Source organism: Mytilus edulis, chromosome 13 (genome assembly GCF_963676685.1).
Source record: "Mytilus edulis chromosome 13, xbMytEdul2.2, whole genome shotgun sequence".
NCBI lineage: Eukaryota > Metazoa > Mollusca > Bivalvia > Mytilida > Mytilidae > Mytilus > Mytilus edulis.
Window position 1 is genome coordinate 26,196,398 of NC_092356.1, and position 19,638 is coordinate 26,216,035.

The following is a 19,638-nucleotide window of genomic DNA, read 5'->3' on the forward strand; positions in this document are numbered from 1 at the left end:
TACTGTTTGAAGAATCTTAAAATAAGCTAAAACAATACACATGTGTCCAAAGTAGCAAGAATTTTATAATGGGTTTTGCACATGAACAGGTTTTACATGTATGAGAATGGAAAATTACAAGAAAACAGTAAGTATAAATGATAAGTGATGAGATGTTTTTGCAAAGATACACACCTTTTCAAGCATTATAAAAATTTCGGCAGCTGACATCATTTTGAAGAAACTTTGTACTGCATTCTTTGCATTTTCTGTTGCAATACCTAATAGATATCTGTAATTTTAAGAAGCAATTATTCGATGATTTGTTTTTGAAAAAAAATAATTCTTCTTGATGTTAAAATACTTTAATTTTTTGTTACTTGTAAAAATGTAGTCTCCATAAGCTTTGTAAAAAACTAAAAAAACTCTCAATCTTTTTTAAATTTGAAAATCATTTAAAGTCAAAATTTTATATACATTTATTAAATATTGATATTCTTGCCATAAAAAAGTGTTTAAATTGTTATTAATAACTTGACATTCTCAACTTGTAACTCACAACATTAATAATTCATATACATTTTCATCGATTAAATTTTGTCAAATTCAGTAATTGTTGCATTTATAATTAGCTTTTCATTTTAAAAAGAAAGATATATATTTCATAATATTCATATTTATGGTTGTTAATGATTGTTTGTCCATTTCATGTATTCAAAATTACTGGATGAAAGTATGTTGGTTGTTTTGGGGATTCCTAACCTCTAAAAATAGATTGTTATGGAATACCCCCTCATGAGGTGCATGTTTTCAGTTTTGCTATATAACAAATGATTAAAAAAATTAGTTCTTCAAAAATATTTAAAACTTATTATTTTGGTTGGATAAGGGACACATCAAAAGATCAATGTAGGATAAAAAACTTAATTCAAATAGTTTGGTGATGAGGGAGGGAGTTGAACTGCAGCAAGATTTGGTTATCCGACATAGATTTTTACATAAATCCATATTCAGTGAAAAAACTATGTGAATTATGTTTTTTATCCTTCATTGAACTTTTGATGTCGTCCCTAAGACAGGTGTTATGTTTTCAAAGCTTAACTAGCAAAAAATATTCAATTGACCTCTTGGTTATAGTTCAGATCATAAATGTTTGTGATTAAAAACAAAGTAATGGTAAAAAAAAGTGTCCTTTTAATAGCTGCAAATTTATCTACACTGCAATATAAACATTTACAATTTGAAGAAAAAAAATTATGGTATAAAATTTGTCCTTTTGAATAGATGCAAATTTATCTACATGTTTTACTGCACAATATTGCAATAACTTAATAGTTGTAAAGTGTATTGTTTAATTCAAAGAATTCTGATGTTGTATATATGTGATAGATGTTGCATTAAATGATCTCATGTATTATGTTTTATACATTTATAAATACTTGAAAATCACGTTATTAGAAATTCATACAAAATGACATTTTAAAAGTGAAACATATTTAATTTGATGTTAGTACAGTAATTATGTTAGAAATCATGTTAAAATTCAGGGCTTCTCATTTTTTTAACTACTTATTGACAAAATAACTTTAAGTGCCAGTAACTAGAATAAATTATTTAGATTGGTTGGCCAGTTGATTTTAAGAAACCTACATATCATAGAAAGGATATATATTAAGGATGTACTTAGGAGAAATTAAAAAAAATCTAGAATTTAAATTGATACTACTAGTCTGAAGAGCAAAAATAAGCTAAAAAAAAATTAAAGTTATGGAGCTCCCTTTTTTCAAGATATTTTACTTTTAGAAAAATGGTGGAATAACCTGATGCTGACTTTTATTTTAATTGGAATTATTTGGGTCTCAAATTGAAAATAAAGAAATCTAGAATCTGCTTAAATTTGGTTATATGACCTTTTATTGAAGTCTTATACGAAAATGAAAAAGGGTGTTATGGGGCAAAATATTTTACCTTTTATCAAAGGGAAAAAAACAAAGGAGTCCAAACATTTGACTATAATTTAATTTTGGATGTAAGACGTCTTTTGATTGGCTGACTTTATTTTGTTATGAGCCTATAGACATAATTTAGTCATGTGACTGTGACGTCATCAACGTTTTTTCATGGTTTTCTACGATTTAAAATGGAATTTAGAATTAAATTATGAGAAATGACTAATTTTTTTTCTGTCTATTCGAAATAACACAAAAAAATGTGGTGCACACTGTAAATAACCCACTATGCGCGTTATTCAGTGTGCACCCCATTTTTAATGTTATTTCTTCAGACAGAAACAATATTACAGTCATTCCTTTAATAATTACTAAACATCACTTAAGTACATCCTTAAATACATCTTGATTACAAGGTTTTCAGTCTGAACTGGTATAATTTTTGTCATTAGATTTTTAAACACTTATTTGAAAATTACATTGTGCAAATTAAAATTTGAAATTAGATATATAGCAATGTGAAGCCCTGTAAAAGAAGCAATTTAGTGTTTGCTTTATTTTCTTGTCAAGCTTTTTTAAAATTTAGTGTTTTTAGATACATAGAAAATAAGTTAAAATTTTCCTCTTTTAGTGATTAAAATTATTTCGTGATTTATAGTAAAATAAGCTACTATATACTTTATAAATATGTATTATTCAACTGGAAATCTTATAAGCTAGTTTATTAGTTTATTAAAGAAAGAAAGATAGAGCTGAATTCTTTCTTTTAAATGCAATAATAATTTCAAGTTTTTGTGTTAATTTTAATCTACAAAGGCAATTAATTGAAGACATTCGTATCATCATGATGTTCCTAGCTTATGAATTTTACCATTACATACAAGATATCATACGTCATAATATGTAACTAGACTCTCATTTATTATTTTACCTTAGTTCCATTTTATTGTCATCATGTTGCTTTTTTTCTATCTCAAACATAAGTTGTTTACTAGTACACAAAATCTTTTTAAAAATCTTTTATTTTTGGAACTTTTTCTGAAATTATTTAACAACTGTTCGTAACAATATTTGGTTGGAGTTATTGCCTTTTCAATAATCTATTTTAGCTAACTTATCTAATACAATGTATATAAAGTTAATAACTTCAATTATGTTTACAAAATATTGTAATTATACAGTAGAACATTGCAGTTTGATCACAAAAGGGACCACAAAATATTGTTCAAGTTGATGAAACTTTTATATGTATAAAGAAAGAATTCAAAATTCATGTCAAAATTGTTTGATGTTTTTTCTTTAGTTTTGAACCTGTATCATTTTTTTATGTAATGGTCATTCTACTTCTCACACTAAAAAACTACCGGTTGATTCCATTTATGAGGCTGTTCCATTAATGCATATAATGTCCCTAGGGAAAGGAAAATTGGTTATTTGTGGTTAATTAAACCTCTCACTACATACACACATTTTAATTACTTGTATGAGTGGTATCCCTATTTAGAATGTGCCTTGAGGGTTTTATATGTTTTAATGGTATACACCATAGTTTCTTACTTCCTTGTACAATGTAGATAGCATGTTTACTTCAAAAAGGGATTATATGAATTATCTCCCCTTATTCTGGAGAGTTATTTCCCTTTGAAATTCTGTATAGTTATATTTGTTACTTTGTTTAGTCATTTGTGTGTTTAAACCATAGATATTTTATTAGTTGACATGTAAAACATGTTTTAGATGAAGATTTTACACACCAAATGCATTTGTTACAGTATAATACATGCTAACATGTCAATTCCTAGATGTGTTTCATGCAATATTTAAATAAATTTGTTGTCAACAATTTAAATTATTTTCTTCTGCCTTCTACCATGGATTCATGTTTATTATGAGTAATAGGATAACTTTTTATGAGATTCTTGCTTCATCAATTGTTTAAGGTTTTGAAGTCTTTTCAGGTACTATAAGCAATTGGTCATCTAGATTAGGTGCATGGAATCATTGCAAGAAGTAAATGACAGGGTTTATATGATCATGACTTCATTTTTATGGTTCCTAGTTTAGTTTTCATAGCTAGTACTCTGAGATACTACATGTAACTAAACAATAAGTCAACTCAATTCGGTGTATGGAATGATTGTGTACCTGTTTCTCAAGGTTAATCTGACGTTGACCTCATTTTCATAGTTCATTGTTCAAGTTTTCATGGTTGGTATATAATAGAAGATGTGGTATGATTGTCAATGAGACAACTATCCGCAAGAGACCAAATGACACAGAAATTAACAGTTACAGGTCACTGTAAAGCCTTCAACAATGAGCAAAGTAAATCCCAAGCCACATAGTCGGCTACAAAATGCCCCAAAAACTTAGGTCTGCTGATCTAATAAGCAATTGATTAGAAAATTTGGTGTATGAAATGATTATAAGGTGAATATGTCTGTCTGAAAGGTGTCATCAGACCTGAACCTCATTTACTAATATCATTGATTAGGTTAAATTTATATATTTCTAATAACTTTGATCTTAAGAAGTTAAGAGACTTTAATCATAAATTTAAATCATGACTAGTAAATAGATGAGTTATATCAGTGAGGCACTTTTGTTACGCTAGATGTTGATGCAGTTAAAATTAAATAAAATACAAATAATAGTTTTATTTACATGAATAAAGTATATTACAAATCTCTAAACTTCATATAATCTTTTCTCTTTTCACAGGCAGTCCTTATATTTATCATAATTACATGTAGCACTCAAATCTTGTCATATTCTTCAATTCTTTGATAAAGAGCAGATATTCATTTTTATAAATTTTGAAATTTTTTCAATTTTATAACAATCTGTTTGCTAATATTCTCCATAGAGGGAATTTTACCAAAAGTGTAAAAATTTCACAGGATTCAAAGAACTCCTTTGTTTTCACAAAAGGTAAAGAACCTTATGAAAAGTATAATAATTCAACAAATTTCTGTATACAAAGTTATGCCTCGGTTAAATCATCATTGAAATACAAATGGATTGCTTGTAAGAATGTATCATCGTTCATGCTCAGTTTATAAAATTCCTCATCTTCATCTTCGATACCATTTTCTTCTAACGTACTCCCCATCACAAGATTTCGACTGTCATATTTCCATGTATAACTTGCAGCATGTGCATTGTATTTCAGGTACCTTTCTAAAATTTCTGTCATAATCTCTTCCGAGCAAACCTGAAAAAAACCACATTGATATTATTAAGGAAAAAGGAAAAATACCCAGGAATGTTTAAAAATCAATTGTAGAGAGAAACTGACAGAGCCACATGTGGCAAATACAAAAGACAGTGAAAAGACAAAAAATTCAATGTAAAATTCATAGAAAACTGAAGACTGAGCAACATAAATTCTGACAAAAACAGGGGATAATAACAACCGAAACAAAACACTAGACTAAAGAAAGAAAAAACTAATTACATTACCCCCCCCCCCCCTAGAAATACAGATGAACTAGGGTGCACCAGAAAGTTTGGCAGTTACTGATCTAATAATGACACTATCATATAGAACTCCTAATGTGATCTGAGCATGAGTGACAAAAATACAATTAACTGTTTTACATCTCCTTTTATAGAAAAGGAAATAAAACCTTTCATCAGAATCAATTCATGTTCATCGGGCTATTCAAATTATAGCAAAGAGAAATATATATATACCATTGAATAAATAAAATAGCTACAGCATAGTTCTCTCACTTCTCTGTTCATGTGGAGTTCAAAGAGTGAGTCATCAGGAACTTTAAACTCTTTAAAAAAATCATTTTTATTTCATTTGGCTGTACAAAAACTAGTAGTTTTTGAAAAAAATATATAAAATACAAAATAAGATTAACCTTTACCTCAATAACATGGTCCTGTGATGTGAGTGTGTTGATTATTTTGACTTTTCTTGTTTTCTGTGACAGAATTCCTACAAGATAACTGTCATCTTTCCACCAAGGCCTTCCAAAGTCATTGGCCCAAAAAGAATCTGGATAAGGTGGTGGTATATGTACAAATCTGCCATTAGGACAGTATGGTATTTCACACCCTGTTTGTGGATCTACATGTGTACGGATCTGAAATGTATACATTGGTTTCAATGAAGTATTGTGGCTTCCTTATTGAATAAAAACCAATATTTCACATGTGACAAAAATTCTGTAAATTTACCCCTCCAGATCTAGACAGGGTCAGTAATTTTGCATCTAAAACAAATATGCATTATGAAAGGATTACTTTGAAATAATTGTATTAACATTTTTCATGTAAGAGACGATAAATTCTAATTTCAAGAAAATCAATATTTTCTGAGAATATGATTTTGAAGTGATTGAAAAGTTTCAACCATTATGTTTTCTATGTTTTATTGGAAATTCAATCCTGGTATCATACATGTATTTTAACATAAATTTGTACATGTATCTGGTGTAAACAAAGAAACTTACATCTTTTGTCTTAGGATTAAACCAATGTGATATATCACCACCAGCTGCTTGAATAATGGGCTTCAGTAAAACATCTCCTGTTAAAATATTAGATAGAATGATGAAAAGGTCAGAATAGGATTATATTAAGAAAGAAGTTCAATACAAATCATGATGGTCATTAAAAAGTTACCAATATTACACGGCACTAGCTAAATGTACATTTAATTTAGGTAAAGAAAATATAAACAAGTAATATGTACAATTACAAAAATATATAAACAATGATAAAACAACTAAGCCAGAACTAATATGTAAAAGCTCAAAATGCCCTCCCATGTGCCCAAGTTTAACTTGAATTTAACCCTTCCCCCTTTTTTACAGGATTCAATTGAAGCTCCATCCTAAATTTTTAGTGTTGTATATTGCAAGTTTCGTCTTTTTTTCCTTTTGGTCCTGATTTTGCATCAACAGCGAGATAAATTTGTATGTACACACCACAAATAATTGTATAAACTTCTCATTTTAAATCACAAAAACATACATGTACCATCTGGTTATCATATAAATTTAAAAGGGTACCTTCATGACCAATAAAGGTAAAAAAATTGCCAATTACATTAATAGGCAGCAATATTTGGTGCATGAGCATAAAATGTACATGTACACTTTTTTTTTTATGAAAAAAAAAATTGAGTGATTTAATAGGGTACCTTCATGACCAAAAAAGGTAAAAAAAAAAATGCCAAATTACATTAATAGGCAGCAATACTTGGTGCATGACCATAAAATGTACGCTTATAAGATAAATAAAAAGCTGCTGAACCAACGCCTCTTATGTTTTGTGCTGGTAGAGTTCCCTTATAAGATAAAAAAAAATTGAGTGATTTTGACGTATCACATTAATTTAAAAATAAACAACAACAGTAATGACAATTATTTGAGACGTCTGAGGTAACACGATAACGATATGACACCTCACACTAACCAATTGGAAGCTAACAGTAGGAGTACATGACCATTTGAGTCTGACGTGAAAGGGCATTCCTAATCCTACCCTCATTTATTATATTCATTAAAATGCGATTTTGATTAGTTAGTAAGAGGGAGATAATTAAGAAATGGTTAGCAATACGATTTCTATATTACCTTTGATGTATGAGGCTTCTGGTTTATTTATTTTGTATGTGTTGTTATCATTTTTTTTACAGTGACACTGGTTTATTTCTATACCTTTGTATTTTTCGCAAAGTGGAGTAAGATTGTACACTTTTCCAAGGAATGATACCCATAAATCGTCAACAGTGTTATGAACGGCAACTTCTTTTGGTGTAAAATACTTTGGCCGTCCCATTTTCTCTCAAAATTGATTCAGGAAACTGGGGTTGCTAACGTCAACAAGTAAACCGGAAGTTAAAGGGCTGCTTTTACAAAACGAAAAAAAAAAATTTGCCAAAGCTTTCGGTACACTGAATCATTTGTAGTTTAAAAATCATGCTGAAAATAAAATTCTTTTATAGTATTATAATTTTGATAATTTGTGAAAATTTTAAGTCACATTCTCAGAAAGAAAAACACTTTCGTTTTGTAAAAATCACTATTTTCCAAAATGGCCGGCGAAGTGATGGTAAATTTCGTCCAAATATAATTTAAACGAATCAAGCCATATTTTACAAATAAACCCACAAAAAAATTTCAATTATGTACAAAAAAATGTTCTTCTATCTACAAATTGAAATAGTTTTTCTCATATGTGTGTCTTTTACCACAAATCCGCTGAAAGTAATTAAAGTTACCAGTTCATCTCAGACCATGTCAATTTGCAATTCGTTCCAACTGATTTAGTTTATTTTTAATCAGACTAAATAATTTGTTCCACCTCTACAAAAGACTCATCAGTGATGCTCGAATCAATTTTTTTTTAAAAGGCAAAGATTTAAGAGGGCTTAAAGGGAGGGTATCTGCACAGAAGAATGCGAAATAAAATTACCATCATGATGAACGAACAATGAACAACTGCTGTTGTCTATTCTATGGTTGGGTTGTTGTCTCTTTGACACATTCCCCATTTCCATTCTCAATTTTTATTAAAAATTTCCTGCACATGGATCTGTTAACCGATATCACGAAACACAGTGAATAACAAACCTTTTTCTCGGATGCACGTGAAATAAAAATGACAAAACACGTTGTACGAAAATAACCCTCATTTAACCATATATATTTTGAAATAATATACAATAGTTAAATAAATAAAATTCAGTAAGGTCAAAACCGTTAATTGAATTAAAAAGGAATAGATTATGGGCACATTATATTTGTGTCATTTTTTTTTTACTAAATCCATGCAACAAGGTTTTATTTTATTTGTGCCTCAGAGCTGGAACGAATCATCCAGATACCTTGCCAAGTTCACTTTATATGCCTTAGGCCACAATTAAAAATAGTTTGGTTTGCCCAAACCCTACCCAAGGTTTATAAACCATATAAATATTTTTAAATAAGTTTTTGTATACATTCACAAAAATTAAAGTAATTAGGTTATTTTCATAGTTAACACTGTCCTTGAATCAGAATGATCAGTTGAAACGAACTGACCTGTTCTTGAAAAAAGTTGGAACCTATGACCAAGCAACTTGGGACAAAGTGGTTGGTACAAATCAGAGTTGGAACGAATCATCCAGATACCTTGCCAAGTTCACTTTATATGCCTTAGGCCACAATTAAAAATAGTTTGGTTTGCCCAAACCCTACCCAAGGTTGAGACAGTGGGTAGGTAGGTAGGCGTTTTCTTTTTTTTTTTCAAAAAAAGAAATTGAAGCATCGGGTGTTTATTAGTCTTCATGCCTATCTGATTAAAAAAAAACTTCTTCAAATCAGGACAATAAAAGAATTTGAGTAGGCAGCTTTTTTCTGGGCAGGTAGGGTTTGGGCAAACAAACCTATTCTTTTTTATGGCCTTATAATTATAAACTGTTATATTACATGTACATGAGGGTAGGAATCAGGGATCTCCATGGATGAAAATTGAACGATTGAGGAACTTTCACCATTACAAACCGTGTCTACGCTGTACAGTGTAGCGCGATCGGAAGTATTTTATCCCTCCATACAAGGAATGGTGAACATGCTAATTCATTGCTTATTTAAATTATATTTATTTGAATTTTCATTATAGAATTAGAAGTACTTATATTTTTTGCTGTTTTTAACCATTTAATGCCAAGTCTTCATGGTTCCCCCTTAGTCGAGAATGATAAAAAGCTGTCATGAAGGTCCCCATGTAGATTTTTTGTATTTTTGGTAATTGTTATGGGGGTTAAAAATCATATGATGTGGAGCTTATTTTTCATGGACACTGTCAAATTCAGAACCTGTTACCGGTATGTCTGATTTGCAGCAACAACAAAACGATTCGTACGGGTTATGTAAAAGGTTAAAGAGATTTGTAAAGCAAACTTTGACAAATAAAAGGTTTTTAATGACTTTATCTGGCAAATTGATTCTGTGCAACATGCATCTTTCGAGTCTGAATAGAAACCGGAAACGCGTATGTATCAATTTGATTTTATTGAACCTATATGCTGAGAGTACCATGAGAGTGCGCATGCCGGTCATAGAGGTCACTGCGTAAATAGGTCTAAAGAGGTCAAATCATGGATTTAATCCTCCGTTAAATTCGTAGAAAATATTGGATATAAAAGTTGATTTTTAATGGATATTATGATTTTCGTAATTTAAGGAATACGATCTTTAAATTGATACATAGTTTTGGATTTTATCTATTCTCGATGTGTTTTGATTGTGATGGATAACTTTGTCACGTTGTCGCCAATGTAACTTTAACATAATGGCAACGAAATGAATTCGGAATTACGATACGATATTTCTTTACAGGAAATATTTAAGTTTTTACTTTTAAACTTTAAAAGGAATTCTAAATTATCGTTACAGCAGTACTCAGAGTTATTTGCGATGAAATAATATTTAATGTTTTGCGTCTTATTTTGTACTTCTTAAAAAAGGGGGATGCTGATTGCGTAAGTCAAAATAAAGCACGTGTTCGACTTGTTAAACTTTTTTCTTTGTTACTGGATTATTAATTTATTTATTTAGGCCACACCAATTTAATTCCTTGTTCGACGGACCGCTCGCACCGATTTTTTTTTAAAACAGAATTTTTTTATTTTTTTTAAATTCCCGCTTCCCGCATCCGGAAATGTAATCGTGTCCATTTACCGCACCGTTTTTTTGTTGTAAATATTGTAAACAGATATTTGCACTTGGTTTTATAATCACAATCTAACCTGTATTTATAACGATTTTAAAGATAGAAACACACAAGTTCGCTGTGTCAATGTCTGTGATAATATTTGATTCAGCATGAAACCCTTTTATTCCAAATGGGAGTGCTCAGATATAAATATATAACAGAGGAAAATACCTGTACAGAACAAAACATTGGTTTCTTTCCCCCGTACTTATATTCCCTATCAAAATATGTTCGTTGTTAGTAATAAACTTCAAAGAACTTCAGGAAGAAATGCCTTCAACTGCAATTATATTGTATGCTGGCAATACAAAACTATCCATACCCTCTGCATGTTTATGCACCTGTCCTGATTGATTCAGGGGCCTGTCGTTCAGCAGTTAGATACCTTTTGTTCATGTTCATACATATTTTTTGGTATATTACCGTTGTATATATATACATTAGAGCGTTGGTTTTCGAATTGTGTACACTTATAATTTTGGGCCGGCCCCTATAGCTTGCTGTTTTGTCTGGGTCAAAGTCCTGCCGTACGTACTATCATGACCTGTATTTGTTATTATCAGGTTGGGAACAATCCTCCCTCAGACAGAGCACATATGGGGCCATTTCACTGTTGTAAAAAAGAAAAAAGAAATACCAAGGATTTGCATAGTGTTACTATACAAATCCTTTGAAAAACTTTAAAAAATTTAATTTAAAAGAGGAGAAATACATCATATTTTAAACAACATTACTATTCTTAAAGAGGGGTCCACTTATTTTGAATAATATTAAAGTAAATGTGTTAACATGGCCTAAGTCCAGGAATATTACAAAATTTTTGGGCATGTTTTGACCATTTAATACCAGATAGATATATAGTTCATGTAGTTCTTTGGGAAACTATGAGCTCTTTTGTACTAAAAAGTTTTATTTACAAAGAAATATATTGTAACTTATATTGACCCCTCATAAAAAGGATATTTTTAAAATTGAGGGGGTTGTTCCCAATCTGATTATGACTTGGATGGAGAATTGTCTCATTAATTGGCACACATACATATACCAAATCTAATTATTCAATTATTTATTGGTGAACAGGGAAAAACACTTCATAAATTAAAGAAATGTCAAAGTACAAGTGATAAATCAAGTTTTAATATTGTCAAAACCTACTATTTTATGTTTACAAAAAAAAATTATAATCGCTGGCCTTTACCATGTTTACTTTTCAAGCTTCGCCTCAAAAATTTGCAAATAAAATATTTTTTTATTAAAATTTTCAAATCGCTCGCTCTCCCCAATTTTTGGAGTCCAAAAATCCGTAGAACAAGAAATTAAATTGGTGTGGCCTTAATCTAAATTATCATAATCCTTTGCTGAAACTTAGTTGATTAATTCGACAAATGGATCGTCTATCCTCAGATAGTATTCTCCTGTCTGGTTTGTTGTTCTACCTGTACAAGCTCAGGTACAAGTGATTAGCGATCTTAATCCGGATATCCCTCAGGCGTTAGAACTGTATTGGATTATAACATAAAAAGCCTAAGGGTTATGCAATTACATGCATTTGATTATAATTGATAAACAGGTCATGGAGATCCCTGGGAATGCCCTTTACTGTCAGTTGTCATACGAACATTTTCTGCTACTGTTTGGTTAAAATTTAACTCTGATTTGTCAAATATTATTTCCTTTTCTTGATTCGTCAAAACAGGAAAAGATATACTGTTCCCAGGTCAAAACATACTCAAGTGGTTCATCAACATATCTGTATCGTTATTCCTCAAAGGTCCCAAATAGTTATCATTACCTTTAATTTTGGAAAAAAACCTATGTGATTCGTCCTTTTTATTTGGTCTGAAAGAAACAGGTCATTTTATCATCTTGCACCAATAATTACTGTTAACGTCATTTGGCAAGAAAATTACTGTTATCCTTCATGTAGTACCCCCATTACAACCCTCATACATGAATAGTTAACTAAAAAAAAACAAAAACTCATTTCTTAAATAAAATGATATATAGATGATAGATTTAATCTTTCTGGGTATACACAAACCTAGCCGTGTAAGTGGTAAGATTTACAGTTTCTGTGTCTGCATAGTCTTTTAACCTGAAAGAAAATAACAATTTGCTCATTAATAGGACTTTAAAAAAAAAGACCTTGTTTATGTTGTTGCTAGCCTTTTATTTCATCAATCATGATTTTGATTAAATTAAGTAATCAGGGGTTAAAAAATTTTGTTACAGCTAACTAGCCCAGGACTTATTGGCAGCAGGATTTTACTAGCCCTGTTGGAAGAACTGCTAGTCCATCAAAACTGACCGCTAGCTCTAGTATGCCTTAAAAATCAAGAGTTTGATGCATAATACAAAGTGGGTGTCCTTTGTTTTGAAGGAGACATTATACACTATTTAATAATTTTTGTTGATCTCTTATTTATTCTTTTGGTGCTTAACCTATCTTAGTTGTTCCCACATTCAAAGCAGACTTTTTATTGGCGTACTTGGGGCAACTAACGGCAATATTCACAGAGCATTGTCTGTTTTTTTCATCAGCAACAGCCAACCTTGCCAGGGGAATCATTGTGTCCCAGTTCTGCCAACTTTTCAGGAAGTGAATGCGTGATTTGGAGATCAAAGATAAAATACAATAGATCATAGGAAAATGCCGCCAAATAAGCATGAACATGTGAGAGTCTCGCACTAAAAACTTGACAGCCCTGCTGTCCTGGACACTATTATATTTTTTTCCGCGGCTTTTCCCTGTCGTATTTAGCATTTTTGGGGGATGAATTGTCAGCCTCGTTACTTCCTTCATCTACTGTTTTTCGTTTTGAAACTGACAAAGTTCCTGCGGTTCCCGTACTAAAATATTAAGAAATATTTTGTTGTCTTGTTTCGTGCTCAAGAGCTGTGCAACAAGACAGGTCAATACCAATCAATACATCATACCCCCAAATACCGTTAATTGAAAATCTCGGCACGATAAGCAATGTACAATACCCCAAGCCATGGTATGAGAAATAGATATTTAAAGTACGATAATTGCAATCAACACGTGATACCAGGCCACCCAGACATGCCAGAGTTATTTGTTGTATTTTTAAATATGTACAACAGGACCTGTACAAACCAGTTCAAATTCTTGGAATCCCGGATGACTTAATTGAATCGAAATGGCTTACATAGAATAGCGATGAAGTGATTTTTCACTTTCTATTTTGCCGGCGTCGAGAATTTTTTGTTACTAGTCCGTCGGGCATATCGGATTACACATTTTAATTGCCCGAGGTATAAATGATCTAGTCCCGGGCGTCGGGCTAGTGGATTTTTTAACCCCTGGTAATTAAGACTGGCGTTAATTTGATTCACAGTCATTAGACATATGTTGAATAAACAAACCAATTACAGACTAGCTAACAAGTCATTATGATGATTTTATCATGTTTATAACATGGTGTCATAGATCAAATTGATTCATTCTGACAGTGTATGTTTTTTTTAATTTCCCAAATATTAAAGACATTATACTTATACCCTTTTAGACTTGTTATATATTATATTATGAAGTGTACTGTATCATAATTATATGATCCATCGCCCTGTAAGATTTATTGTTGACTATTTATTCAGTCATTTATTATATATATAATTTATATATACAAAAGTAACAAGTGCAGTCGTGGCAGTATACAATCAAATTTTTCACCCTTTTGCTCAACATGTGTTGGAAGTGACAATGCCTACGTTTTGGTCACCTGTTGATGGAAGTCACATGACAGATTCTTCCAACAACTGTATCCTGGAATTGGTGTATTGTATCTTAACCTACATATTTTATCCATGTTGGTCAATAAAACTATAAAAATTATCTCCCTTGGCATTTTGAAAAGTAAAAATAAATCTCTGCATTAATTGTGTCTTGTATGTAGGAAGTCAATGCTAAATATATTTTGTGTGAAATTATCTATTATTTATTTCTTTTTTCAGCAAGAAAATGCCAAAGAAGAAGATAATGAGAAGTCTGCTGGAAATATAAAGTTAGAGAAATGGTTGAACAAAAGTATGAAGATCAAGATGACAGACGGAAGAACATTAATTGGTATTTTTTTCTATGTTCAAAAGCTAATTTTTATTGTATGCATATTTTTAGAAAGGTGTCCACATGGCAATAATATATATTTATTTATGCAATAGATATTTCTTCTGAGCTTACAAAAATATGTAAAAATTGACTGCAACTTTAAAACTTAAACTAGAGGCTCTAAAGAGCCTGTGTCGCTCACCTTGGTCCTTGTGAATATTAAACAATGGACACAGATGGATTCATGACAAAATTGTGTTTTGGTGATGGTGATGTGTTTGTAGATCTTACTTTACTAAACATTCTTGCTGCTTACAATTATCTCTATCTATAACAGTACTTTCTGTGGAAAATGCTATTGAAAATCTTCAAATTTTAAGAAAATTGTTAAAAATTGACTATGAAGGGCAATAACTCCTTAGGGGGTCAATTGACTATTTTGGTCATACTGACTTATTTTTAGTTCTTACTTTGCTGTACATTTTTTGTACAGCAAAATTTCCTCAAAATTACATATTCAGGGGCAGCAACCTAACAACCGATTATCCGATTCATCTGAAAATTCCAGGGCAGATAGATCGCGACCTGATCAACAATTTTACTTCCTGTCAGATTTGCTCTTAATGCTTTGGTTTTTGAGTTAAAAGCCAAAAACTGCATTTTATCCCCATGTTCTATTTTTAGCCATGGCGGCCATCTTGGTTAATTGGCCGAGTTACTGGACACATTTTTTTAACTAGATATCCCAAATGATGAGTATGGCTAAGTTTGGTTAAATTTGGCCCAGTAGTTTCAGAGGAGAAGATTTTTCTAAAAGATTACTAAGATTTATGAAAAATGGTTAAAAATTGACTATAAAGGGCAATAACTCCTACAGAGGTCAACTGACCATTTTGGTCATGTTGACTTATTTGTAGATCTTACTTTGCTGAACATTATTGCTGTTTACAGTTTATCTCTATCTATAATAATATTCAAGATAATAACCAAAAACAGCAAAATTTCCTTAAAATTACCATTTCAGGGGCAGCAACCCAACACCGAAATGTCCGATTCATCTGAAAATTTCAGGGCAGATAGATCTTGACCTGATAAACATTATTACCCCATGTCAGATTTGCTCTAAATGCTTTGGTTTTTGAGTTATAAGCCAAAAACTGCATTTTACCCCTATGTTCTATTTTTAGCCATGGCGGCCATCTTGGTTGGTTAGGCTGGGTCACCGGACACATTTTTTAAACTAGATACCCTAATGATGATTGTGGCCAAGTTTGGTTAAATTTGGCCCAGTAGTTTCAGAGGAGAAGATTTTTCTAAAAGATTACTAAGATTTATGAAAAATGGTTAAAAATTGACTATAAAGGGCAATAACTCCTAAAGAGGTCAACTGACCATTTTGGTCATGTTGACTTATTTGTAGATCTTACTTTGCTGAACATTATTGCTGTTCACAGTTTATCTCTATCTATAATAATATTCAAGATAATAACCAAAAACAGCAAAATTTCCTTAAAATTACCATTTCAGGGGCAGCAACCCAACAACGAAATGTCCGATTCATCTGAAAATTTCAGGGCAGATAGATCTTGACCTGATGAACAATATTACCCCCATGTCAGATTTGCTCTAAATGCTTTGGTTTTTGAGTTATAAGCCAAAAACTGCATTTTACCCCTATGTTCTATTTTTAGCCATGGCGGCCATCTTGGTTGGTTGGCCGGGTCACTGGACACATTTTTTAAACTAGATACCCTAATGATGATTGTGGCCAAGTTTGGTTAATTTGGCCCAGTAGTTTCAGAGGAGAAGATTTTTGTAAAAGTTAACGCAGGACGATGACGGACGACGACGGACGCCGGACGCCAAGTGATGAGAAAAGCTCACTTGGCCTTTCGGCCAGGTGAGCTAAAAATGATAAGGTTTTTGGGAAAGTAAATGATTTTTAGAGAAAACGTTTTTTTGCAGTACTTCATAGATATAGGAAGATGTGGTGTGAGTGCCAATGAGACAACTCTCCATACAAATAACAATTTAAAAAGTAAACCATTATAGGTTAAAGTACGGCCTTCAACACGGAGCCTTAGCTCACACCGAACAACAAGCTATAAAGGGCCCCAAAATTACTAGTGTAAAACCATTCAAACGGGAAAACCAACGGTCTAATCTATATAAACAAAACGAGAAACGAGAAACACGTATATATTACATTTTACATTTTGAAATTTATGTGTCAATACTTTTATGAAAAATAGTACACATATTATTAGCAAAATTGTTTTATTTATGATATGACTGTCTACTTAAGCATATGTCTTTAAATGCATTGTTTATTTTTTGTTTTAGGAGTATTTTTATGTACAGATAAAGACAGAAATGTTATATTAGGCTCATGTGAAGAGTATTTGAGGTCTCCAGGTTGGTAACATTTAGATTTTTTAGTTTTTTTCATACTATGGTGTTTGAAGCAAACATGTTATGGAAATTTTATTTATAGCACAAGTTAGTCTGGAACATTCCCTTAATAATAAATTTGTTTATATATTTAGTAAATATATAAACAAATTTATTATGATTTGAACCTTGTTAACATAACTATATATATCAACTTTCATCGATGGCAAACGTCTTTCACAGTAAATCAGTAGTTTTTGATATATTGTTAATTTCATAATAAAAAAAGGGGGGATATTCCAGTTTTCAGACAATACTTTGAGCATTTATCATAAAATCATGAAACTTTAGTGACTCGTTGAAATCTATTAAGATAACATCCTTTTATTTTTTCATGAACTTCTGATAATGACATCGAGAAGTTATTGAACTTTATTCTTTGAAAAAGCAGAGGGTGTATCATGTGCTGCTATTTCAGTGGTGGATCCAACCATTTTAAAAAGGGGGGGGGGGGGTTCCTAACCTTGGACAAAAGGGGGGTTCCAACTATATGTTCCCATTCAAATGCATTGATCGGCCAAAAATAAGGGGGGTTCCAACCCCCAGAACCCTCCCCCCCCCCCCTGGATCCGCCACTGTGTTTATTACACAAATGGTGGATTGATAGTCAATTAGAATCAGCTGTAATGTTTTTATCATTTTGCAGATGTAGAAGATAGAGAAGATCCAAGAATATTAGGACTAGCTATGATCCCAGGACATCAGATAGTCACTGTACATATTGATGAAAATGATAATAACGATCAGGGAATATTGTGATGAAAACAAATAGTCATATAATATTTTTTCTTAATTGAGATTCTTGATACTGTGACTTTAAATAAGACATGGTTTGGAAATCAAGCCTTCCTGCGAAGAGAAGATATTGGATTTTTCTCATTGGTGTGGAATCATCATATGACAATGTTTAATCTCTATACTGCATGGGCATCAAAGATTAGTGGCCAAAAAAGACAGATTTTTAGAAGAAATTTTATGATTAGTGATATTTTTATATTATTGTTTAATAAATTTAAGACATGCAGTTAAAAAGTTTTATCAAATCCTTTCTTTTAAGCTCAACAGGCCCTTTGTGAATTTTTCCCATAACATGACAACAAACAACAAACTGGTTCCTTTACTTGGGACTGGCACATACAAAATATTGCATGGTTAAACAAGGTCTGTCTCTTTGAAATTTTCAAATTAAACAGACTATAGTTTGGAGTGACTGCCTTTGAATGGTAAAATTTAAACAATTTCAGAAAGGTTTTTCTCTTATTGACTGAGTAGAATAAGCAAGACTGAAAAAAGTGATTTAAAGGTAGGCAGTGGCAGTTTTGGAAGCATCAACAATTATGTATTAGTTTTTAATTAGGTCAGTTAAAGGAAACTACAAGTGTGGTTCAATGATATTTGGTATGCAATTGATTAGCACATCTCATTTTCATGGAAATTATTTGGCCACTCCTCAGTCATGGTCTATATTTATTGACTTTGAAACTTACTTTTAAAATGTGATATGATTGCCAGTGATACGACCAAATGACACAGAAATTAACAACTTTAGGACACTGTCTAGCCTTTAACAATTAGCAAATTGCATACATTAAATTACATTTAAAAGTTTGTGATTATAACAGTTAATGTGGGACTGTTAGTGAAAGGACAATGCTATTTAATAAAATTGAGAAAGGAAATGGGGAATGTGTCAAAGCGACAACAACCCAACCATAGAGCAGACAGAAGTCGAAGGCAACCAATGGGTGTTCAATGTAGCGAGAAACTCCTGCACCCGTAGGTGTCCTTCAGCTGGCCCCTTAAAAAATATGTATACTCCAAATTATACACAAGAAAACTAAAACTAAAAATCATACAAGGCTAACAAAGGCCAGAGGCTCCTGACTTGGGACAGTTGCAACATTGCGGGGTGGGGGGGATTAAGCATGTTTATGAGATCTCAACCCTCCCCCTTAGTATGCATTTTTATCAGTGTAGGTACATCTTTTTTCCATTGAGATTATTTGGCCTCACCCATCAGTCATTGTCTATTAACGTTGAACCCTTTGCTTAATTTACATTTTAAAGTTAGTGATTAGGTTAAGTCAGTTTAACAATCAGGAACCACTTATGATTGTTCAATGATATTTGGTTTGCAGTTGTATTTATATGAGGTTTTGTATTTCTCTCTTTTGTGGAGTGATTTGGTCCTTCATCTTCAGTCTATTGACTGAAAGTTATGTATAGTTTACAAATTATAGTATTGCCAATTTTAATATCAAAATTTGTATAGTATCAAATTTATATAAGGTGGGATATATCTCTGTCTCATGTCTTATAGTAAAAATAAAACTAATTTCAAAAATCATTAGAAATTTTAGAGAATTTATTTTAGAGTTTTCAGGCGCGTAGCTACGTTTACGTCAAAACGCCCGGGCGTACACTTGAATTTTGGTAAAAAAATATTTTACTAAATGATTAAAAAAGAACTGG

General features: G+C 31.5%; 2 protein-coding genes across 2 annotated transcripts; one reads left to right on the forward strand and one right to left on the reverse strand.

The window, feature by feature from the left end:
- Positions 1-4,565: 4,565 nt before the first annotated feature.
- LOC139501067 (cytochrome b5 domain-containing protein 1-like) lies at positions 4,566-7,789 on the reverse strand. Its single transcript, XM_071290035.1, has 4 exons — positions 7,607-7,789; positions 6,395-6,471; positions 5,807-6,025; positions 4,566-5,142 (listed from the first exon to the last, which is right to left on the reverse strand). The coding sequence occupies exons 1-4, from the start codon at positions 7,725-7,727 to the stop codon at positions 4,912-4,914; spliced, it is 648 nt and encodes a 215-aa protein (XP_071146136.1). The 5' UTR covers positions 7,728-7,789; the 3' UTR covers positions 4,566-4,911.
- Positions 7,790-7,917: 128 nt separating this feature from the next.
- LOC139501068 (N-alpha-acetyltransferase 38, NatC auxiliary subunit-like) lies at positions 7,918-18,198 on the forward strand. The gene is made up of 4 exons (XM_071290036.1): positions 7,918-8,000; positions 14,622-14,733; positions 17,059-17,130; positions 17,813-18,198. The coding sequence occupies exons 1-4, from the start codon at positions 7,983-7,985 to the stop codon at positions 17,923-17,925; spliced, it is 315 nt and encodes a 104-aa protein (XP_071146137.1). The 5' UTR covers positions 7,918-7,982; the 3' UTR covers positions 17,926-18,198.
- Positions 18,199-19,638: the final 1,440 nt, after the last annotated feature.

What these genes read in the sequence shown, in the direction of transcription:
- LOC139501068 (XM_071290036.1), top strand. An exon ending in AGACGGAAGAACATTAATTG is followed by an intron (nt 14,734 to 17,058) that starts GTATTTTTTTCT and finishes TTTTTGTTTTAG; the next exon opens with GAGTATTTTTATGTACAGAT. An exon ending in AGAGTATTTGAGGTCTCCAG is followed by an intron (nt 17,131 to 17,812) that starts GTTGGTAACATT and finishes ATCATTTTGCAG; the next exon opens with ATGTAGAAGATAGAGAAGAT.
- LOC139501067 (XM_071290035.1), bottom strand. Translation starts at nt 7,727, where the DNA reads ATGGGACGGCCAAAGTATTTTACACCAAAAGAAGTTGCCGTTCATAAC. An exon ending in ACTTTGCGAAAAATACAAAG is followed by an intron (nt 6,472 to 7,606) that starts GTATAGAAATAA and finishes ATATTTTAACAG; the next exon opens with GAGATGTTTTACTGAAGCCC. An exon ending in CACAGGACCATGTTATTGAG is followed by an intron (nt 5,143 to 5,806) that starts GTAAAGGTTAAT and finishes GGTTTTTTTCAG; the next exon opens with GTTTGCTCGGAAGAGATTAT.